The sequence below is a fragment of the Uloborus diversus genome, chromosome 1 (genome assembly GCF_026930045.1).
Source record: "Uloborus diversus isolate 005 chromosome 1, Udiv.v.3.1, whole genome shotgun sequence".
In the NCBI taxonomy this organism is placed as follows: Eukaryota; Metazoa; Arthropoda; class Arachnida; order Araneae; family Uloboridae; genus Uloborus; species Uloborus diversus.
The window spans coordinates 269,503,092-269,528,806 of record NC_072731.1 but is presented as its reverse complement, the minus strand read 5'-3'; the positions used below and the strand labels follow the sequence as shown (position 1 = coordinate 269,528,806).

Here is a 25,715-nt window from a genome sequence, read left to right as displayed (position 1 = left end):
AAAATCAATTGATATATTCCTCACAACGAAATTTTGAGCTTATCTTTTTGCTTTTACATTTCCGTTTCTTAACAAATGTTTCTTATTTTCTTTTTGTTTCCATGGTAACTATTTTTGTTTCCTCTCATTTTCAACTTAGAGACTGCAATAAATGAACAAGGCACCAGTGACATTATAAAAAGCGTGCATTAATATCCCAACACTACTTGTCCTTCTCCCCTGCTAGATTCATTCCGATAGAATAGTCTTAACTTGGCCGTTTGCCTATTCCATACATTTCGTGGTCAGACTGTACCCGCCTTCAGAACCCCGTATCCATGAAAACTGTTCAATGGGAATTATGCCCGTTCATGGCAGAGGAGCTATTCCGAAACCGTTAGTTTGGGAGCAGCATGATAGTACGAGACGACACTGGCGCCAACGGGACACAACCGGAAGGGAGCAAGGCATATGAGGCAGTGAGAAGCAAAGAGATGCAAGTGGCAAAATTAAAAATTTGGAGATAACCGGCACACAGATGGTAGGTGAACCCCTCCTCTGTCTTGGGGAAAGAGATGGTACTAGTGGCCCTGGTAGGTGCTGCTGTACGACATGATTTTGGAAAAAAATCAATGAAAGCCTAGCTCGAACTTTATCTTTATAGTTGTTTTACTCGAAACTTGAAAATGTCCACTTACATCCCGTTGCTTCTCACTGCCCTCATATGGTCTGGTGATTCAACATTTACGTTATTCCAGACCACTGTACATTTTCCAGTGGATTGAGGTTTCTCGTTGTGTCCTGAAGGAAATGATCTCAGCCGACGTTTATGGAAGCCCTCTCGCTAATCATTTTCATCCCTTTGCTTGAGTCTCTCCATGTGGGCGAATGTCCTGCATTCCAAGATGGCAATCCCTAAATTCAAAAGTCCTGCTGAGTCCCAGCACGGTTACATGAGCAGGATGGTGAAGTGAACGTCTAGCGTGGTGCTTCAGTTACCTGATCTAATCTCCAATGAATCTCAGAGTCTCTTAGACAAAAATGCCTCTCTCCAACGTACACTATCTGAGCTCAAGACGAACCAACACGAGGAATAGTTGCGAATCCCGGTGACCGCTATTCAAGACTTTTAGTTGTCGATAACACACCGACTAGGGCCGTGGTAGCCCGATCGGTAGAGTGTCGGTTTCGGGGCCGGAGGGTCCTGAGTTCGAACCTCGATGGTCGAAGACCCACCGTCGTCATTAAAGGGGACTGGTCGACGTTAAATATGCTCGTTGTCTCAATGTCCTCCAAGTGAAACGATACCTCTTGTGGTGCTAGTACCACGCAGCTATTAGCTCCTGGTCTAGTTCTAAATTATCATTAACTGTTCGATCCGGTGATGGTGCTGCCATCTATCGGTATAAAAAATAATAGAGGCAAGGCACTTAGTATGCAGTCCTTGACATAAAATACAGTTAAAGTCAGTTGTGACTCGGAATCGGAATCGGAACACGCCGACTGCAAGCTGTCATTCATGCAAAGAATGACACAACTCGTTACTAATAAAATATTTTCGATTTTTTTTCTCAGGTGTCCCTATTATTTTGTCGCTTACCTGTATTTCACATTACCTTTCTTTAGAAGGAAAACTATGAGAAGAAAAACTATTTTTGCTGAATTATGCTCAAAGTAAATTTTGATGCAAAATATATACTCACAAGTAATCTGTATATGAATGTCCAGCTGGTCCATCAGGCCAAACCATATAACAAATGGTTCGGTGTCCCCTGTCAGCATACAGGACTTTAGTTGTCGAATACATCAGAGATGGACTTGATAGAGCTGCTGCATTTAGCCACACTGCACACAGTGTGACATAAGTCCACCCCTTTGACAAACTAGGTCGTCGAGGCCGCAAAATTGCTATGTACCTGAAATAATATATTTTCAGTCATGATTGTGTTTCGTGAAAACCGTTTTAAGAACATAGTAGCATAAACTATAACAGTGAACTTGTATGGTGTAGTAATTGACCAATTTACAGAGTTTTACGCTGCGCTAAAAAATGTTTTAGTTGGTATGAATTTTCCAGTCAGCCGAAGTTTAGAAAATCCCAAATGCAAGTCAATGCTGTTTTCAGAATAACTAGTCATCCAAATTCGGAATGGAATGCACCAAGACAGCCCAAGTTCTTCTACATTGAAAAAATGGCCAGTTTGAATGGTATTATTTATAGGGGAAACCGAGTATAGTTCATACACATTTCACACTTCCATTTTTAGCCTACTCTCCCAGTAAAAGTCAGATAAATAAGAAAAAAGTATGAAAGAAGGCTTAAAGCATCTTAAAAACATCGCGAAAAACCAAAAAAAGACAAAAAAAAAATAAATGAATAAATAAAATAACTTAATAAATAACGAAAAATTTAAAATTGGAAAGTGGGTATTGGATGGGGGCAAATGTCTGTCGGTTTGTCTGTCTGTCCCACCCCCCTCCCTAATAACTTTTGAGTGAATTGTCCGTTTAGAACATTTTTTTTTTGAGAGAGAGAGAGAGAGATCTCGGCGAGGACACCTTATTTCTATATTTCACTTTTTGATTTGAACAATTTTTTCGCTCAACTTTGAACAGTTCAAAAAAACTTAACATTAGTGCCTACTGGGAAATTCAAGGCAATTCCGATTTTAGAGGCGAATTCGTTTTAAAAAATCTTTGTATTAAACTGTTTTGATGAAGAACATGCATAGAAAGTATCTTTTTGATTTAACAATTTTCTGTTCAATTTTGAACAGTTCAAATCCCTTAACATTGGCGCTTACGGGAAAACTGGAAGTCAGTATAGATTCCGAAATCGAAGGCGGATTTACTTTAAACAACTTCTGTTGGAAATAGCTCTTGACGAACAACTCCCGACTCTGACTCCGAGAGTTTTGTGGCATCTGACTCCAACTCCGACTCATGTACCCGAAAATGAGTCGGATTCCGATTCCTCGACTTCGACTCTGACTTCGTAGCTTTGCAAACACTTATACAAGGAGGAAAAATGACTGACTCCTATTCTTGGAAATTCGACTCCGACTCCTTTTATTAAAAAATAAGTCCGACTCCGACTCCGCAAACATTGGCAGAGTTGCGGAGTTTAAGGGAAAATGACCGTTTCCGACTCCGAGTCTTTGAGTTTAAAACCTTTAACTCCCGAATCTGATTTTTTTGTTCCAAAATGAGATTGACTCCGACTCCAACTCCGCATCCATGGTTTTTAATGGAAAACAATTATTCCTAACAAGATTTGATTTTATTTTCACTCTAAAGTTTTAATTTATGTATTCAGTTTTTGGTGGATAAATTCGGAGTTCTTTTATGTTCTTACATAAATATATGAGCAGACGGTTTTTTTTTTGGCAATGATAATTATTTCCTTAAACTGACATTTTATTGTTTTATTTATTTTGAAAGTACATTAATTCATATAAAGAATTATGTTTTGGAAACAGGTGAAAAGCAAACATTTTTTTTTTTTTTTTGATTTGATGTATTTGTTTTAATGAGCTTATCAATTTTTAATTTATTTTTCTTTTTGAAAGCGGTTAAGGATTTTTTTTTGTCATGGAAAAATGATATTAGCTGCTTTGTTTAAAAAGTGCTGCTATTCTATTTGTTTGTTTATTTATATATTTATTTTTCTTTCTTTTTTTATGTATCTAATTCTTTAGATGGGTAAGGCGTATTTTATTCCTAGATATCAGCTAAAATATTAAAAAATTACGTTTGAAACAATTTGCGATTTTAACTTTTTTCGAGAATATTGATCAGATACCAGAAAGTAGATATTGGTATACGGGAGAGTACGCTCGTTTAGTTTTGGACGGGACTTCTTGTTCTATTTTTAGTTAGTAAAGTTAGGTACCAAAAATAAATTTTATGTTATACTTCTACTGTTTTGCTATCAAATAATGGTTTTAAAATTTGTGTTGGCATTAGGGCGGGCCGAAAAAACTAATTTTTTTTTTTTTAAATTTCGAAGTTGTAATAGCGCGGAAAAAGTGCGAATTTTAAGGATAAAAAAAAGGGAAAAAAGTGAATTATGAAAATCGATGGACATCTTCCGGTCTTGCATGGGCTCTAACGATTAAAAAAAAAATTAAAAAAAAAAAAACATCATTTCTGGGATTTTTAATTTTTTTAAAATTACTTGCTTTTTTTATGTAACAGTGTATAACGTCTTTAAACCCATTTTTCATTAGGGATAAACGTGGGTACAAAAGTATTTTCAAAACATAATTCCTTTTTTTTTGTGGCTTGGGAATCTGAGAAGTACGTGAAGGTTGGGAACCGGACATAACGTCCAGATCCAAAACGTCCATGGACATAACGTCCAGGCCCAAAACGTCCGATGGACAAAACGTCCGAGGGACAAAACGTCCGAAGGACAGAACGTCCGACGGACATAACGTCCAGACGGACATAACGTCCAGCGGACATAACGTCCAGCGGACTTAACGTACAACGGACAAAAGGTCCAAGGACAGAACGTTCATATTTTTGGACACTTAGGACTGTGCCGCAATTGCTGTCGCCAACGTCAGACGGACATTCGTCTAGTTGCGAAGCAGTACAGAATGGATGGGGTCTAATTTCTGATTCTAGGCCCTAGGCCATGTGCTTTACAGCCCTCTTGTCCATGCCGCTCTCTTCTTGTCAATAGTTTAATCGGTAAGCGGAGGGGAAAGGCGTTGCTTTTGAAGGGTTGTATTTCTCTTTCGTACCAGTGAAGAAGAAAAAAAAAGAAGAACAAGAAAGGTGTGCACTGACACCGCCATCCCTTCCACAAAATGGCATTTTCTCTTTTTGAGTTGATTGTGTTCCCCGAAAAATTTACCAGACACTCGAACAGAGAATTTTCAACCAATAAAGTGACTTTTGAAAGCCCGCTCTGTATCTTTGTCGTCGAAGAACTGAATATGATTTGTTACTATTGAGGCAATTTAGCTCAAATATCGTTAAGGTAAACATTAATTTCTTTTAAAAAGAAATCTGAATAAAGAATTTTCAATAGTCATAGCTAATTTGTCAACTAGTCCCCTAACGTCCCCGTTTTAATTCTTCCTTCTTTTCTCAATGTCGTCTGAAAACAAAAGAGTCTCCCCTTCGAATCCCCCTCCCCTCCCGACAAAAACATTACAGAAAATCTTAATCTTCATTTCCAGATCTTCAATTTTGCAAAATTTCCAGAGAAAGTCTATGAATACCTTACATTATCGCTTAAAACTGCTCGAAAATAGCTTAAAATTGCGTTTTTGGAGTTTCAACTTCGAAAAGTTGCTGTCCCAAACGTTACCAAATATGGTCCTACAATCACGTTCTTAAGACTTTATTATCAGAAAATATTCGGGCAAATGCCCCCAAACCGCCTTCCTTTAATATCATTAAAAAATAGGTTTTTTAAACAGCCGTTTTTTAAAAAAAATAAGCGGGATTTTCTCTGAACGCCTATTTATAATATCATAGAACATTGTGCTTAAGTTTTTAAGGCTTCAATTTTGAAAAGAAAATCCAGGAGAAAGCTCACCCCTTAACGTAAAAATCTTCAAAGTTTGTCTACAATTGCGTTTTTGGAACTGCAATTTTGACAAATTGGAAGGAGGAGGAGAAATTGATTTCTATTAAGTTTTCAAAAAAAAAAAAAAAGGAAAGGAAAAGAAAAAAAAAAACGATCGAAGAGAGTCTCGGAGCCCCATCCCTTAACCTAATGTCAATAAATATGGCTTACATACTCCTGTTTAAGGCTTCAATTTCTACAAATTCCCTTGGATTCCCTTGTACCGGGACCGCCGCGAAAGTAATGGAGAACAGCTCAGCTGCTTCTTCGGGCCCGGTACTAGTAAAGGGCGCTTTAGCGTTCCGTGTCGCCAAGCGATGGACAACGTGGTGTGTACATCGGAGATTGTTAGCGCTGTATAGGAAAGTATGTGATGAAACTTATGTGATTAAAGTCTTATATTTTTCCAAATTTCAAGTGCACCAGATTCGCAGGCGGCTGAACTCATTTGATGCAAGTTGTTATCATATTATATCTATATTTATATTAATTCCAATGATAGAAGTAAGTTTAGTTGCCAATAATGGATTGTCGACTAATTATTTTCCAACTTGCGTTCTTGATAAAATAGTGTCGATTTAAGACACGATTAACATTCGTTATAAAGTTTTGTGAAAAATGTTTAGGACTAATTCATTCTAGTAGTCGAAGCGTTTCAGTTATGATTTTCGCTGTTAAATATTACATAGTCTGCGAAATCGTTCAGTCGATCTCTACAGATTGTATTTGAACTTTAATAACTAAGATCTAGCTAGTTTGGTCGATTATTTGCTGCCTTTTTGACTTGTTCATTTTCACACATTTCGGACTTTGACATTTTTTCACGAATTTTAGAACTTAGATGTTTTTTCACGCATTTTACAACTTAATAATTTTTCCACAATCAATCTTAAGAATCGAACCTTACTCTCTTTCAGTTCACCGATTTAATAATTTACTTAGTCAATTCAACTCATTTAATTCAGATTATAATTATCATTATTATTTTTCGTGTTCAGTGTAATAGCTCACTTAACTGAATCATTTTTTTCTCATACGTTTCACTATTTTTTCATACGTTTCACTATTTTCGTACATTTATTAAACTTGTAAAATACTTTACACACACTACAATACTAGAAAACTTCATTTTTTAATACAAGAAACATTTTTCCGAATTTTACTTTACAAACTACTAACACAATTTACCGAATTTCACTTAGAAAATCTCATTATTAATATTGTCTTACTTGCATTTTTACTTTATTTATTTTAATTGTTTTTCTCACACTACCAAAGATTTTTCAATAATGTCAGGATTTATTAAAACAGCCAAAGTTACTTTCATCATTTTCAATGTACGGTTTATTTAACTTAAACATTTTTCCACATGCGTTTAAATATTTTCATACAATTCTTAGACTTGCAAAATAAATTACGCTTTAATATATTCAAAAATACATCAGCATAGTGCTTTTTGACGACAGGAGACTTTATTATTATATTTTTTCATCTACAAAATCAAAACACAATTTGCCGAATTTCCCTTAAAAAATCTTATTATTAATGTTTTCGAACTTGTATTTTTCACAGCAGCAAATTTTTTCACTCTAAGTTAGAATTTATTAAAATAGTAACCATTCAAGAGTTAAGTTTAATTCATTTTAATTAACTGATATCATTTTTTTTCACATACACAATTATTTTATTTAAATTAATCATTTGCACACCCATTTTATAATTTTCATGCATTTATTAAACTTGTAAACTAATTCACATTAGTATATTCGACATAGTTAATTTTCTTAACGCAAGGGCTTTATAATATCCTACAAACAAAATTTCCCGAATTTTAATCAGAAAATCTTATTATAACCTTGTATTTTTCACCAGTAGCATAATCCTCCCCCCCCCCCTCTAATTAGTATTTATTGAAACAGCAACAGTTAAAGATTTCGGTTTAATTCGATTTAATTCATATTAATTAATGCATATTATTTTCTTCATATTCACAATTATTTAATTTAACTTAATCATCTTAATCCTTTTCTTGTCCTTTTTATTATTTTCACGCATTTATTAAACTTGTAAACTAATTCACATTAAACATATTCGGCCTAGTTACTTTTCTTAGCGCAGGAGACTTTACAATCTACAAACACAATTTACAGAATTTCAATTAGGAAATCTCATTATTAATATTTTCAAACTTGTATTTTTACTTTATTTATTTATTTTTTTTTTTTCACGCCACCAAAGTTTTTTCAATAATGTTAGATTAGGGAAATTGCAGCTTTTCAAGAGTTTGATTCAATTCTATTCAGCCAAATTTACTTTCTTCATTTTTAATTTAATTTTTTCATCATTTTCAATGTATCATTTTTTTAAACTTAACTATTTTTCCTCATACGTTTTATTATTTTCATGCGATTCTTAGACTTGTAAAATAAATTACGCTTTAATGTATTTAAAAATACATCAGTATAGCTATTTTTTTAAGACAGGAGACTTTACTATTTTACTCTACTATCTACAAAGTCAAACCACAATTTGACGATTTTAACTTTAAAAATCTTATTATTAATGCTTTCGAACTTGTATTTTTCACAGTAGCAAAGTTTTCCCCCTCTAGTTAGGATTTTAGCAATTATTCAAAAGTTAGGTTTAATTCGATTTAATTAACTCAGAGATTATTATTTTTTTTCATACACACATATATTTTATTTAACTTAATCATATTCACACTCATTTCTATATTTTCACACAATTACTGAACTCATAGAATTCGTTACGCTCTAACACATTCAAAAATACTTCATCATAGTTCTTATTTAACACACATATAATTTTCCATAACACAATTTATCGAATTTCAGTTAGAAAATCATATTATTAATGCTTTTAACCTTGTATTTTTACTTTATTTATTCATTTATTTATTTTTCTTTTACACTAGCAGAGTTTTTTCATGGCTAGGGAAATTGCAGAGAGTTTTATTCAATTCGATTTAATTCATTGAATTGACATAGATATTTTTTTTTCTTATTCGTAATTGTTATTTTTAACTTAATCGTTTTCTTATTCGTTTTACTAGTTTCACGCAGTTTTTGAACTTACAAGGTAATTTACGCACTGTTATATTCAAAATACTTCATTATTATTATTATTACCATTATTATTTAACCATGTACAGACACCATAAACAGAATTTTACTACACTTTTCGAAAATCTTAGAAAACCTAATTTTGTCTGAACTCACATTTTTACTTTATATATTTTTCACACTACCAAGGTTATTCTTTTCAATTATTCGAATCAATTTAACTCATTTAACTAACTCAGATTTTCAAAGCAACTACAGAGATAATTTACGAATTTCAAATCAGAACGAAGACTCGGAAACCATTTTTTTTTTATAAAACTTAAGTAAGTAAGCAATTTCAAAAGCTTCCAAAGAATGTGCTTAAACATAGAAAATCCTGGAGAAAGGATAATAAAGTTTGTTCAACACAATATTCAACCTATTACAATTAATATTATTTACATAATCTCTTTTAAAAATTTTCAATTGAAGATTGAAAATATTTGACACAAGTTTAACTTAAAGCACTTAAGCATAATAATTCAAAAAAAGTAGGAACAGAAACATAAATCTTCAAGACTTGAATATTTACGATTAAGCAAAACTCAAACATAAAAATTTGGAAACAGAAACATACAATCTTTATAACTTGAACATTAAGAAAGAAGGGAAAAAAAAACCCTTAAACATAATTCTAAAAATTTCCTTGACATACAATTAACTAATTAAAAGTGAAAATCTTTAAAACTTACCCCACGTTTGATGAAATTATGCTTTTTTATAAAAGTACTGAAAGAAGTTACAAACTATGAGTCGTTATCAAATACACAACATCAAAATATTGTAACCTCAATTCAGCCCTTAATTCAATCAAATCAACAGTCATAACTGAAATAATTTTTCCCGTATGCTACCCCGATTTACGCCAGAGTTGTATTAAAATATTTTAATTATTGTTTTCTTTTCATATTTTTAATGCAGAATGAAATCTCATACAACTGACAGACACGAAAAACCAAACCGATCTTACTTTTACGAAACCTCGCTTACAAACTTCCCTAGTCATGTGATATCATAGTTAGTCACCGATGAGGAATGAATCAGTCTGATTATCCTATCACGTGTGAGAAAGTAAGCCCTTTACGATATGCACAGCTCCATTACGTTATGCGAAATGTACATGCTAAACCACATTTATTCAAATATTTTTTTCCGAACTTAGCTGTTTTCAAAAGTATATGTATCCCAATCGTTTAACATAACTCGCACATAGCTAGAGACTCGATTTTTTTCAGTTCATAGTCATTCTGCAGGTGTATTTTTACATTTTTTATTGCTTATGCATTGCAATTATTTATTTTTCGATACATAATTGTTTTCACATTTCCAACTATTCCAACGATTTTCAGTCGAATAATAGGACTTTGATCATATTTAACAATATTTAGTTTCAATATCATTCAATTGAAATTTTCAAAAGTATTTTCTTCGCGTTTAACGAACGAAATATTCAAATTATGAATTTTTCAGTTGTTCTATTGTATTTTTTTTTTTGCTAAATATATTTATACTAGATAACAATCAAACTATTTTTGCCCGAACTTAACAGTTTTCAACAGTTGGTTTATACCATTCGTTTCTCATGCACGGACTTGATTTTACCAATTCATAGTCATTCAATGAGAGTATTTTAAATATTTTCAACGCTTTTATGCGTTACATTTAATTATTTTTCCAAAAAAACAACGATTTTTGCATTTCCAACTATTTCAACGATTTTCCATCGAATAATAGGATTTCGATCGTATTTAAGTGTTTATTTTCAATATTTTGAAATTTTGAAGAGTGTTTTCTCGTTTCAGCGAGCGAAATATTGAAATTTAGCTTCTGTGCACTGTAAAAAAATTCCCAAACATTACTGAGTATTTCCGTGTTACGGTTCGGGAATTTAATGGGTCAAAAAGTTTCCAGAAGTGCCACAAGTTGCACGAACGCAGACTTTTTACTGTTGTGAAAAATATTTTTTCATATTATTTATATAGTTTAATTTATAAGGTGACTCGTCTTCAGTTCAATTACTGCCCGTCCATGCTAAATAAGTTCCCAAAGGGAGCAAATGGGTATGGACTACGTAGCTGTGCAAGAATTGCAGGAGAGTGAAATTACTGTTACTTACTTGCAATTCTGATTTAGCTTTGGCCATGTTTGCAGCAATACTCTTGGAACTTGGCCGAAGTTGGGCCCATCAGCTGCCCATTATATTCCGGGAACGTTTCTGAATCGATTTCACGGTGAATGATGACGGGAAACTTGATAGTAATTGCAACTACAACAATAATTTTAAGACTTAGTTGATTGTTACCTGCATTACTTAACCTTAGATACCAGGTTCCTCGCTCATTACTGCATTGATACAGCTATTAATTAATTTATTTATCTCTGCTATTGTTATTACTTACAACTCCGATTAGTTTAGTTATACACTATTAAGGTGTGCAATCAAAGACTAGCGAAATTAATTTATGTAACCAGATGTTTAGTTTAAAGTTACAAATCTAAAAGCATAATTACTGAAAATATTACACATTTTGAATCAAATATTCGGAAATTGTGAACATGGAAAAAGTTCAAATGCTATGTCCATATACTCATATCGAATCATCCAAAACGAAAATTAGTACAAATTTAAAGATTTATTTCATCACAATTTAAGACTTTTCCCAATATATTCTACCATTTCAACAACAACAACAACAGTAAACTATATATATATATATATATATATATATATATATATATATATATATATATATATATATATATCCAAATGAGGATTTTCGATATATTTTTTCAAGAAACCGAATTTTTTTTAAACTAACATTTATTTTAATTTTCATTTCATGTTTCGAAGTTTCACATCACATTTAAAGAAAATCACACAAACACCAGTCAAATGCAAAGTAATGAATTCTTCAAGTTTTTATAACTTCTGTCCTTCTATAACAAACTTATTGTTAACGTATGCATACTACGGTATCATAATATACTCAAAAATCATAGAAAAAGTTTCAAACTTCTGACTAAAAATCTTTAAGACAATATTTTTAAAGTACGTTCGAGAATGTACCCAATTGAGCCAATGTATGAAAATAATTACACCTTTTAATTATTTGATATATTTGTTTAAGAAATATAGAAGTTTAATTAAGAATTTACAAAAAATAATAATTTACAGAAAACCTGAAAAATATTTTTAAAAAAAATAAATAAAATAATAATTATTATTAAAAGAAGAACTTTCACGAAAAAGTCTAGTACCCATAGGGCAAGGTCGTATAGTCCTGCTGTATCACTCTTTTGTTGTGCATTATTTTGTACAACTTATTTTCAATTTTATTGATAATTTTTCTCCTCTTTGGCTCCCTGCAAATTTTAGCTGGGTTATGGATGTTGATGGAGGGGGGGGGGGGTCGTCTAAGTTTAGTACGAGCTGCTTTATTGAGTCAAAATTGAGGGGCTGAATGTTTCTGTGGTTTTGGGTAAACCCATCACGTACTTTGCAGCAAGTTTCTCCGTCTCTTGGTGTGTAGGCAGTTTTGCAGGCCACCAGGAATTCAACAACGAAAAAAAAAAAAGAAATCAGCAAATCACCTAGGGGAAAAAAAAAATAGGATTTTTTTCCGGAAGAAAAAAAATACGCACCAAACACAAAAACTGAGTTGGTACCAACGCCCCGCTCATGGTAACTTTTTAGGATATTTTACGGACGAATTGGACGGTGGATCCATCTTAGTTTTTGTGTCTGGTGCGTATTTTTTTTTTTTTTTTTTTTTTTGTTCTGGAAAAAAAATCCTATTCCCCCCCCCCTTGGTGATTTACTGATTTCTTTCTCTCTTTCTTTTTTTTTTCGTTGTTAAACAACTATGAATTGGAAAAATCAAGTCTGTGCGTGAGAAACGAATGGTACAAACCAACTATTGAAAACTGTTAAGTTCGGGCAAAAATAGTTTGATTGTTATCCAGTATAAATATATTTAGCAAAAAAAAATACAACTGAAAAATTCATAATTTGAATATTTCGTTCGTTGAAACGTGGAAAAAATACTTTAGAAAATTTCAAAGTATTGAAACTAAACATTGTTAAATATGAACAAATTCCAATTATTCGACTGGAAATCGTTGAAATAGTTGGAAATGTGAAAACAATTATGTATCGAAAAATAAATAATTGCAATGCATAAGCAATAAAAAATGTAAAAATACACCTGCAGAATGACTATGAACTGAAAAAAATCAAGTCTCTGGCTATGTGCAAGTTATGTTAAACGAATGGGATACATATACTTTTGAAAACAGCTAAGTTCGGAAAAAAATATTTAAATAAATGTGGTTTAGCATGTACATTTCGCATAACGTAATGGAGCTGTGCATATCGTAAAGGGCTTGCTTTCTCACACGTGATAGGATAATCAGACTGATTCATTCCTCATCGGTGACTAACTATGATATCACATGACTAGGGGAAGTTTGTAAGCAAGGTTTCGTAAAAGTAAGATCGGTTTGGTTTCTCGTGCCTGTCGGTTGTATGAGATTTCATTCTGCATTAAAAATCTGAAAAGAAAACAATAATTAAAATATTTTAATACAACTCTAGTGTGAATCGGGGTCGCATATGGGAAAAATTATTTCAGTTATGACTGTTGGTTTGATTGAATTAAGGGCTGAATTGAGGTAACAATATTTTGACGTTGTATATTTGATAACGACTCATAGTTTGTAACTTCTTTCAGTACTTTAATGAAAACGAATCATTTAATCAAACTTGGGGTAAGTTTCATATATTTTTACTTTTAATTAGTTAATTGTATGTGAAGGAAATTTTTAGGATTATGTTTAAGGTTTTTTTTCCTTCTTTCTTAATGTTCAGGTTATAAAGTTTGTATGTTTGTTTCTGTTTCCAAATTTTTATGTTTGAGTTTTGCTTAACCCTAGCGTCAATGACCGGATACGCGGGTACCTTTTTGCGCCTTTTATCAAATTAAGTTAAATAAAATAATTGTGAATGAAAAAAAAATGATATGTGAGTCAATTAAAATGAATTAAACTTAACTCTTGAATGGTTACTATTTTATGAAATTCTAACTCAGAGTGAAAAACTAGGCGACTGTGAAAAATACAAGTTCAAAAACATTAACGATAAAATGTTTAAGTTAAAATCGTCAAATTGTGGTTTGACTTTGTAGATAAGAGAGAAATAGTAAAGTCTCCTGTCTTAAAAAATAGCTATGCTGATGTATTTTTAAATACATTAAAGCGTAATTTATTTTACAAGTCTATGAATCGCATGAAAATAATGAAACGCATGAGGAAAAATGGTTAAGTTAAATGAAATGATACATTGAAAATGATGAAAGAATTATATTGAAAATGAAGAAAGTAAATTTGGCTGAATAGAATTGAATCAAACTCTTGAAATGCTACAATTTCCCTAATCTAACTATATTGAAAAAAACTTTGGTGGTGTGAAAAAAAAAAAATCAATAAATAAAGTAAAAATACAAGTTTGAAAATATTAATAATGAGATTTCGTAAGTGAAATTCCGTTAATTGTGTTTTTAGATCGTAAAGTCTCTTGCGCTAAGAAAAATAACTACGGCGAATATGTTTAATGTGAATCAGTTTACAAATTTAATCAATGCGTGAAAATAATAAAATGGGCAAGAAAATGATTAAGATGATTAAGTTAAATAAAATAATTTTGAATATGAAAAAAATCATCATGCATTTATTAATATGAATTAAATCGAATTAAACCAAACTCTTGAACTGTTGCTATTTCAATAAATACTAATTAGATGGAGGAAACTTTGCTACTGTGAAAAATACAAGGTAATAATAAGATTTTCTAAGTAAAATTTGGGAAATTGTGTTTGTAGATTGCAAAGCCCTTGCGTTAAGAAAATTAACTCTGTCGAATATACTAATGTGAATTAGTTTACAAGTTCAATAAATGCGTGAAAACAATAAAATGCGTAAGCAAATGATTACGTTAAATAAAATAGTTGTGAATGTGAAAAAAAATGATATGAGTCAATTAAAATGAATTAAACGTAACTCTTGAATGGTTACTATTTTATGAAATTCTAACTCAGAGTGAAAAACTAGGCGACTGTGAGAAATACAAGTTCGAAAACATTAATAATAAAGTTTTTTAAGTTAAAATCGTCAAATTGTGGTTTGACTTTGTAGATAGGAGAGAAATAGTAAAGTCTCCTGTCTTAAAAAATAGCTATGCTGATGTATTTTTTAGTACATTAAAGCGTAATTTATTTTACAAGTCTATGAATCGTATGAAAATAATAAAACGCATGAGGAAAAATGGTTAAGTTAAATAAAATGATACATTGAAAATGATGAAAGTAACTTTGGCTGTTTCAATAAATCCTATCATTATTGAAAATATTTGGTAGTGTAAGTAAAACAATTAAAATAAATAAAGTAGAAATATAAGTTAGACAATATTAATAATTAGATTTTCTAAGTGAAATGCGGTAAATTGTGTTAGTAATTTGTAAAGTAAAATTCGGAAAAATGTTTCTCGTATTAAAAAATGAGATTTTCTTATATTGTAGTGTGTGTAAAGTATTTTACAAGTTTAATAAATGTACGAAAAAGTGAAACGTATGAGAAAAAAAATGATTCAGTTAAGTTTGCTATTACACTGAACGTGAAAAAAATAAATAAATAATGTGATTTAAATGAATTGAATTGACTAAGTTAATTATTATATCGGTGAATTGAAAAAGAGTAAGGTTCGATTCTTAAGATTGATTGTGGAAAAATTGCTGAAAATTCTAAAATGCGTGAAAAAACATCAAAGTTCTAAAATTTTTGAAAAAATGTCAATTTCCGAAATATGTGAAAATGATCTAAATCCAAAAAGGCAGCAAATAATCGAAGTCCAAAATGTGCAAATATCTTGCTTAAAATAAATTTAATTTTACTTCTTCAAAAAATTTTTTGTTTATGAAAAATTAAAAATATTATTACTATTAAAATGTTAGATTAATATTACTTTTTAAAATGTATTTATTTATTTTGAAAAGCCAGGGGGTGAAAGTGCCTCCCTTGCAGCCCCTTAGCGGTGCTGCAAAGGAGGCGTACTGCAGCGCCGGAAAGCGTGCTGGACACAAACGTGAGATTCATAATTTTCGTGATGTATCTTGTAGCTTTTCCCTAATAACTGATTTTGTTTCAAAAACCGAGGGGGGAGTGACCCATGACCTGGCCCTCTCACTTTTTCAAGGCACGAGCCGCCACTGGGCGAAATGGTTTTTATTGGAAAATTACAGTATGAGTATACTTTTTATTTGACAAAAGCTACGAGACAATTGTGGTCTCCTATTTCGCAATAAACCTATAAAAATGTGAATTTTTGAAAGTGTCCTACTACTTTTGGTAAAACAGTGTGTATGAGAAGGGTCCTAAATACATTTGTATTTGACATCATTACTTAAACAATGAATACACTGTAAAAAAAAAACTGTAAATTTTGAAGAAGTTATCCGTATTTTTTACAGAAAAAAACTGTTCGTAATAAAATACAGGATTTCTCTGTTTTTCTAAATATGTTACCGGTTATAAGCGATAACTGTCACCATCGCCTCACCGCGTACTTTGTTCTTCGAATCTTCGAAATTTCGCCAGCATGTTTGGATTTTGGTTCTCGTGCTCGAGTTTTTGATCTTATATTTATTTAAAGCGAGTAAGTCTTAAATCGTTTGCAACTTCCATTTCATTGCATCCTAATCAATATTTTCTTATTATGTTTTTCTATCATCTGTTACAGAGGCATATTCGGAAATTTACCTTTGTATACATGTATTTCGTAGTAGTATAGTAAATATTGAAATGTAGTTATGAAAGTATAGTTTCATTTTTTAATCTTCATAAAATAATAAATCAGCTTGAATAAATAATAAAAACACGGAAGATTTCTGTAAAATAAACGGAAGAAAAATGGCGTCCCGGATGACAGTTTTTTTCCGCAAATTTTACGGATTTTTTTTACAGTGTAGGTGTGCTTGTAAAAGCTAGCTCACGATATAAATACAAAACTTATATAATTAAAACTGAAAATATGTATGCATGAATATTCCCTATCCACAGTTTATGTCGGATCTCGACCAAATTACTTGGCCGTAACTCAAATAACACGAAGGGTTTTGCAGATTCCTTTGCGACTTCGAGTTCTCGAGAGTTGACTGCAGTGCTTCCCTTTCCCATTTGCAAATTAGATAGGTGGAAAAAAGAATGAGACAGGGTGTAAGTTCGCTCTTCCCTTTCATCAGTATTTGAAGAATTATATATATCTATGGCATAACCCCGATTTAACGATTGTCAAGGGATTGGAAGACAAAGTTCGTTAAACCAAGGATTTTGTGAAATCGGGGAGCTTAAACATTCACTGCAGTCACTGCAGTGTCAGTGCTGACCAGTGAAATGTAGCATTAACTTGAGGATATCATCGTTAAACCGAAGTTATGCTGTAATGCACAAATGACACCAATGCAACTTATGGGCAGTCAAGAAGAAAAATTCTCTTACCTGTTTATAATCATAGCGAAGAGTGTCAACCCTGAAGTTGACACTGAAATATTAGCAATGAAATTGCTAAAGATACAGAGCACTTCACCGAACGGCCAATGACTTTTCAACATGAAGACGAAATTGAACGAAGCGTTTCCGGCCCGCAAAAAATCTGCAATGGCCAAGTTGAGGAGGAAGAGGTTTCTTATTGTTCTCATTCTACTGTGCGCAAGAATGATCCACGACACGATTGCATTACCCGCAACAGCGACTAATATCGTAGCACCGAATAGTGCAGCGCAGATTACTTGTTGCGTCAAGGGTAATAAATGTGGTTGGCTTAGTAAAGCGTCTTCAACAAAATGAGGATCACATTCTTCCCACGTATTTTCACTGTTATTGGAAGTCTGGTTCTGACAAAGAGTTACATTGTTTCCTGCAGCAGGATCTCGAAGATAGAAGTCCAAAAGATCTGCTGCTTTTTGTTGTTTGTTACCCATTATCTTTCTTTTCACACACTTTCCAAACAAGTTCATGAATAAATAAGTGATAAATGAGTAACAAGTGCTAATAAGTGCTGTTTAAATTTAGAAATGTACCATACAGAAAAAGGATCCAGTGAGTACAAGTTTTACTTATTTTTAAGTCTCTTCACTGTGAAAATGTCAGCATTAAAATAATAGACAAATAAAAAAGAGGGATAGTAAAATATTGTTTGCTGGCACAGAAAAATGTAAGTTGAATGAAAACTGCCGGGCTTCTTACTTCGAAACTTTTCGTACTAAACCGACGTACATTTTCGTATGAAATAATTAAGTTTGGCATTAAGAAGTCATCTGCAAATCGGTTTGGCAGTTTCAAACAATAGCAATCATTTCTGAAAGTTATTTCTGCGCGTGAATATTAAACTGTTTTTAAGAAACACCTTTCTTGTCTATACTTCACCTCACCTGTCCATAAACACCTTTCAGATTTTTGGAGTTAATGAACTATTCTTTCTCAGTCAAACAGTTTCTTAGTAGCGAACAAACACATCCACAATTGATAAATGCAATTGTTTTTCTCGACCATTACTTTATAAACTCATGTTGATTGGTGAGTCGAATTTATGTAAAGTTCCCCTCTATCGAAGAAGAATTAACGCGTAACTTCTGATGCTTTCAATTGATGACATTTCTGCGAGCGAAAGTGTTTTTCCCGGCCGCGATCGTAAAGAGCGGACTCCCGCGAGACAGCCGGAATGAATACGAACCGCCTGCCATCAGATCGTGGAGTCGATTGAGGTTTCCCGGCCGTGATTGCCGTGAGGGCTGAGTGTGGGTGTAGGAGCAAAAGTTGATGCGTCGCTGGAGAGAGCCTCCGAAGTTACAAAGTTAATGTTGAGTCCACGGGGAAGTTTCCTCCCGATTGCTCATTCGCATTTAAATATTTTGAGATATTTTTTCTGCATAAGATTCTTCACAGCAGTACAAATGACGCGCTTTTTTATTTATTTATTTATTTATTTATTATTTATTTATTTTATTTATTTTTCATTTTCCGTTAAAATTTAATATCAAATGGCGGTTAAATTTTTGAGTTGACAAAGTAAGAGGGGCTTTCTGTTTAAACGCTTCATAGATACTCAAGAAAAAAAATTTGCTCAAATTGAAAAACTATGCGTCATTCTTGAAAGTTTGTGTTTTCAGGGATACCTTTCTTTAAATCATACTTAAATTAGGATAAGAGTAATTGGGGGGGGGGGGGACTGGGAAATTTTTCAAAAATGACGAATTTTCGTGTAAACCACGCCGGTGACAAAGGAGGAATAGAGGGGACAGCTTCTCTATCACCAGATGTGGTGGGGTAAGGAGATCGTCTTCAGACAGTCTTCAGGGTAATAAAAAAACATCCTAGATACGCCAAGCGGGCGTGGTTGTTGAGGCAGGATTCTTTGGGGGGAAAAGTGAAGGGGAACCACGTGGGGAGGTTAGCAGCTGAAGAGCGGATCGTATTGCTGTGCTAATTCTCGTACGAATTTGAAGAGTCCCCAATTTAAATTTTTGATTTTATGACAGAAATGTTTTGTAACAATTATTTTCTATCATCCGCAAGTGTATGGTTTTATGGTTTATAGCCATTTTTTTTCCTACTTCTGTAGTAAATTGCTGATTTAGGACGGTTTAGAAACGGTCTTGCTGGTTGCGCTCATTTGGAAAGAGAGTGCGTATTTTAAACCCGTTTTCGCAACACGGTAAATTGCAGTTAAATTCTTTGCAACAAATGGAAATTGGTTTTATTTTTCGCTTTCTTTTTTAATGCAAACTATTTTTTATTTTTGATTCATTTATTATTTGATACCATCTTGAAATAAATAAAATATTAAATTTGTAAAATCAGGTGAAACGTATAATGTATTTTAAGCACTTTTTTGGTCTTTCCTCTCCTCCTCCGTTATTTTTGTTTTGTTTTTTTTAATATAAAGAACACTTTAACATTAGAAAGACGGAAGCGGTCATTTTGACCGCAAACGATTTTCAAATGCTCATATTTGGTGCGTTTAATTTTCAAACTCTTTTTCCTTCATTGACTTTTCCTAACTATTTATTAATATCTTACAACAGTATTTTTTTTCCCTTTAGGATTATTATTATAGTCGCTATAAATGTTTATACCTAGAAATACTGACTACGGTCATTTTGACCGCTAAAAGAACCTTTCTTTATGCATCCGTTTTCTTCTTTTTTCTCTTATCAGTTGTGTGTACTATGGACTATTGTTAGTTGTCAGGGTGAGTAATGTTCTTTTGAGCTGCTGGTCAGGTTTAATTCTTTGAACTGTTAGGAAAACACCTGCTGGTTGCATAGTCTCAGTTTTCTGCTATCTGCTCAGGGGGCAAAGTTGAAAAAGGTAAATTTGAAAAGCATGTGACTGGACACGTGAAATTACTTTGGGTCTAAAAAGAAGTAAATATAAACAGGTAAATTCCAAAAATGTTTGCTGGAATTGTTTTGTGCACCAAAACATGTGCTTTGCTTGAAGCATTGACGTTTATTTTCTTCGGTGATAATGAAGTGCTCAGTCACATAATTATCTTCATGATGTCGAGAAGAACCGTTGACAAGCAAAAATTATAGGAACATTAACTCCTGAAACTGTTGCAGATTTATATCTAAAAAAGATTATGGTTCGAAAGAATAGTCTGACTTATCTGAAGAGAAATATATTGCAAGCGATGAGAATAGTTTGCTTTCATGAGATTATTGCGAATATTTTTCGGAGCCAAGATTTGAAGAAAAGGATTGTTCTTCAGAGTTAGAATCAGAAAAAACCTCGCAAATAAAAACTGATGCTCAAAATATAAAAAATAGTGAAAGAAAAAGGGAAAAGGCACCGAAAACCGAAAAAAAAGGGGAAATTTTCAAAAACAGAACTCCTATTTCTCCAATTTCCTCCATGTCACCTCCACTGATCAATTTTGCTGCATATAAATAAATATCTACCTAAGGAAAAAGATTGAAATAGTGTAAAATTAAATTTTGCAGAAATAAAACTATGAGCATTTGTTCGAATTGCCTAAAAAAAAAAAAAAAAACTGTTAATGGCTAATATATAGGTGACGTGATAACACAAGTATTTCGAAATACTGTAAAAGATAGTAATGTACGTTATCTTGCGATATTAAGATATTTTTTAAACCAAACACATGCATAGTTGATTATAGTACTTGTTAGTTATAACATGCTAAGAAAATTTCCTCTTTTTTGTACAAATTTGCTCTTTCTCAATGCCAATAGTGTAAAGCATGTGTATTTCACTTGATCGAACATAAAATAAAAAAAAGCTATCTGAGACGTATTTGCAGACTATATTACGATTAAATTGTTAAATTAAACTCTGATATGATGAAACAAATCTTTCTATGGGGTTAAAAATCCCGAAATGAGGAAATTTCCAATCTTTTAAGTATGGCGGTCAAAGTGACCGCTGCTCGTCTTTCTAGGTATACGCAAAACGCCGTCTTTCTAGTGTTAAAAAATAAAATAAATAAATGTATGGGAAAAAAGTGTTTCAAAACACGTACTGTATTTTTTTTTTAATCTCGCACTCGCGTTTTTTTTTTTTTTTTTTTTTTTTTTTAATTTAGCAGCAAAGGTATTTTTCTTCTTTTTTTTCTTTCGTTATTTTTTTTTCTTTCTTCCTTTCCTTTTTTTGAAAAGATATCAAGCGCAGAAAAATAAAGAAAATTTTGAAATTCTGAATATATTTTTTATATTTTGTATCCCGAAACAAAAAAAGTTCTTGATCAAAATCAAAGTGTAATTTCTGGTAGACTTAACAAGTTACAGAATGGCCGATTTTATCGAAGTGAATTCAAAGCACAAAATGATTTTATTTTGTCTAAAATTGGTTACTAAAACGAAATAAGTTTTAATATTTCACGTTTAGAAGAGGGGGGAAAAGGTTTTGATATAAATAATTTGTCTGGACAAAAGTTTTTTTTTTCAAATTGAAATTGATTTATATATACAAACGTCTGCTTCTTTTTTTTTTGCTTAGCTAGACTTTATTGTATTAGAATTGATTCTAATATCCAATTTTTTCTTTCAACTTTTAAATACAATTATCACCTCCGAAATTATTCAACATTAGCAGGAAAAATGCTGTTTTATGAATTTTGATTGAATTAGTAAAAAATGTTTTTAATTCTTAACTTAAAAAGTCTTTTTTTTCCTCTTAAAAGTTGCTTTTATTATAATTAAAATTGCTTTTTTTTCAATGTAACAATTAAAAACAGTTTCAGACCTGTGAAACAAAAATTCTCCTATTATTCCCTTTTTCATTGCAACTATGCGCACAAGCAATAAGGCATATCAAAATCTGTCCAAGAACGGGAAAAAGCTGTAGAAAGAAAACTCAATTTTCCCGTTAACTGTCCGAATCAGCCCTGACTCCAAATAACCTCCGCACACTGTTGAAATAAGGTTCTTATAATAAAGGCAAATTTGCTCATATTTAAGCATATCGCTTGGTCAGAAGGGCTACGGGACATTTGACTTGAAATTAAAAAACTGGTGTTGGGTCATTTCACGTCAAATCGCCTAGTCCCATGTGCCCTCATGTCTCAGATTTTTTCCATTATTTTTTTTTACGAACAGATATCTATGAGAAAAGATGAATTATTTTTTAAGATTTTTTGAATGAAAATTACTCTTTAGAGAATATTTTCAAAAATTCCATTTTTGATAATTTTTTGAATGAAAATTACTCTTTAGAGAATATTTTCAAAAATTCCATTTTTGATCATTTTTTGCTGTCACCGTTTTAGCAAGAATTCAGAAAATCTATCTAATTTCTTTACTTTTCAACCAATTAAGCGGAATTCTGTATTAATTTCAAGCTAATATTTTTCACTTTCAGGGTGAATGACAGAAAGTATTCTATGAACTGTTGGGAAGCCACTCTTTATCTAAAGTCAGTTTTTATGTTTTTTCAATTGGGAGATTAAATAAGTTTATCTCCGGAGTACCTACTACGATCTGCATCATTTTTTTTGTAGTATATTTAAATCATTCTCTTGTCATGTAGAAAAAACGAAGAAGGGTTCTTTTTTGTTGTTTTGAAAGAAAATGCAAGTTTTCTATTACTTTAAATCCCTTTTAAGCTTAAAAAACACCAAAAACTTTTCAGAACAATTAAAACCGGACTCTCAAAGGATTTGCATCAATAGTTAATCACTAAAAAGTTGTTTACTTTTGAAAAGAATTGTGCAAAAACCTCCGTTTCAGACTTCACAAATATAAATAAATAAATAAATAAAAACACTTTTGATTGAAAGTGTACTAAATATTAAGAATAGTAATTTGCAGAATAGTATAAAAAATATTTCTAGTGGTATTTAGCTTTTTTTTTTGACAATAAAAGATAAAGAAAAAATAATTACTATTGAAAAGTTTTCATAGCCTAAATTTGCTTGGATTGCGTAACACCTGACAATGATCTCCTGCTCTTACAATGCTCATGCAATACGCATCACCCTCCTTTCGCTTTGAAAGGGAATCAACATATAGCTTTCGTCATTTATAAAATGTGAAATGAAAGGCACGCTTGTGCGGATGGCATTTTTTAAAAAAATATACTATTTCCTTTGTATCAGAAGGTGAAAAAGTCAGAATTTCTATGAATAAGTTTCAAAGAGATTTTAAAATATACTTCAATCAGCAAAAATAATCTTCTTCAGAGAAATCTAGAGTGGTGGAGTACTATTACTGTAAGATACTGTACAGACACGAGTATATACCGACACGTATATACTCGTGTATGCAGGCATGTACTCGCGCATATACTTGTAACTATGAAAACAACCAAAATATACTAAAAGTATTGGGGTTATTTATGATGGTTCTGCATGTATTTTTAACTATGACCACTTTACCCCATGATATGACCACTTTCGCCTACCTTATGGGGTAAAGTCGTCATAAAAACATAAGAAAAAGAAAGCGCTATAAAACTACTGAAATCAATGTTCTTTTCCCTAAAATTCAGTGTACCGTGTTCTTTAAGAATGCAATGTAAATTAACAACAAAAAAAAGTTGAAGTGTTTAAAGTATTTATTGTATTTATTATCCACCTAAGTTGAAAACTTACTATTTTATGACTACTTTACCCCACCAGATCCTACTGGAATAAGTATAAAAGACGTATATTGATGAGTTGACAGTAAATTTGTATTTACCTTTAATTTTTTGCTCCAATATAAGGCGTACTGACACCAGTCGAAAGAAAATGGTTATCTTCCTCTTCGGCCCTAGAGCAGCTTTCATGGGGGCCCAACGACGACATTGGATGCGTTGGATTCATCCCTCACCTCCCTTGGAGTTGGAATAAAGCTCATTGGACAGTAAATGCAGGCAGTATTGACCTTCTCTTCACGGGCCTCGCCCCTTATTTGCTCTTTCAATTTTTTTTCTTGGACGTTTATTTTCTGTCCTTTTGGCATCTTTATAATGTTGCCTTTTCTTTGATTCGTTTATCTTTCTTTCAGGTTTTTTTTCTTCCGTCCATCTTTGGTATTCTTTCCATCATTTTTATTTTTCTTTTCTTCTAATGTTGCCTGAAGATGATGCTTGTATGGGGAGCCCGAAAGAAATGACAGTTTTGTCTTTTCTCTTGTCCTCTTTCGGCTGCATCTTGCTCTCAGTGTATGGGAGTAGCACCCAGTTTTGCCCCTCGGTTAGTACCCGGTTTGGTCCCGTACATACAGCTTTCATAAAAAATGCCGTCATATGACTATATATAACGCTACAAACAATTACTTAGAATGATAATGAAGGTAATTAAATGTTGTACAATGAGAGCTATATGCCTTTAGTGTTGCAGAAACAGGATTGCAGTTTAATCGGTCTAGTTTTGTTTGAAAGTTTGAAGCAAAAACCAAACAGAATTTTTTTCGCAGAAATGAAATAAGAGAGTCTAGTGCGTTCTAATTTAATGGCCACTGCTTTTTCATCAAGGTGGAAGGTAATTCCTCTCTTGTCCACGTGATTGCAGCGCTTACAGGGGCTAGAAGGGGGTACCCAGTTTGCTCTCGACTTCCCGGTTTTACCCCACTTTCCCCTATGAACAAAAATAAAAGGTTCCCTTGAATCAAACTGTGTCTAGACAGCTTCAAGAAATAAATCCCTAAAACTGGCAAATTGCAACTTTTTTTTTTTTGCATGATTTTTAAAAAACAATTTATGATATGTTTGCTTTACTTTTTATTTTAAATGGAATCTGCGCATCTAGGGGGGTATTAATATTCCAGAAACGTTCTTTTGAGAAAGTGCAAGTGGCAAATGAAGAAGATTGGCAAAAAATTAGAGGACATACGGATTACAGAATCAGAGCCGTGTCCAAGGAGAGGGTTTTAGGAGTTAAACTCCTCCCTTGGTGAAAAAAATACTTACAGACCAAATGAAGAAAACTGCACACTTAATATTAACTTTAATAAATTTGTGCACTAAAAAATTATTTCTTTGAAATTTCCTGGCAATTTACGACTGTCCTCACTTTTCCTATTCAGTTTTCTGAGCATTATCTTAAAATATAAAACCTGAATTTTTTTTTAGTACTTGTTGCAATATACACTGCAATAAACAGATAATAGGCTTGTCGAACTGGCGGGCGCTCCAAAGTACACCATAATGTTTGCTAAATTAGTACTATATTTTATTGTACGTTTTAAGCAGAAGTTGAATGTTGAAGAAAAAAACCATAATATCTGATGTATTTATAACTCCATTCTTGCAATAATAATTTCAAATGATTATTTAAGTAAATGTAATTTTTTTTTTACAAATTTGATCCAGATAAACGGGGGCCGGAGAAACTAGGTTCTGCTGCATAAAAATACAATAATAGAATTACAGTCAGACCTCAATATAAAGTCACCTGCTAATAAGGTCAACCCTCATGTAAGGTCACTTTTGTGAAGTCCCCGCCCACTGAATAGGAATTATACGTTATGTCTTATCGG

At 32.3% G+C, this 25,715-nt stretch overlaps 1 protein-coding gene across 1 annotated transcript in view; it reads right to left on the bottom strand.

Moving 5' to 3' along the window:
• LOC129220669 (tachykinin-like peptides receptor 86C) overlaps positions 1-17,714 on the bottom strand; it is a 117,021-nt gene extending 99,307 nt beyond the window's left edge. The window contains exons 1-2 of the mRNA XM_054855102.1: positions 17,233-17,714; positions 1,683-1,895 (exon numbers count right to left, since the gene is read on the bottom strand). Coding sequence (XP_054711077.1) covers positions 1,683-1,895; positions 17,233-17,714 — 695 coding nt within the window. The remainder of the gene's footprint in view (positions 1-1,682; positions 1,896-17,232) is intronic.
• Positions 17,715-25,715: the final 8,001 nt, after the last annotated feature.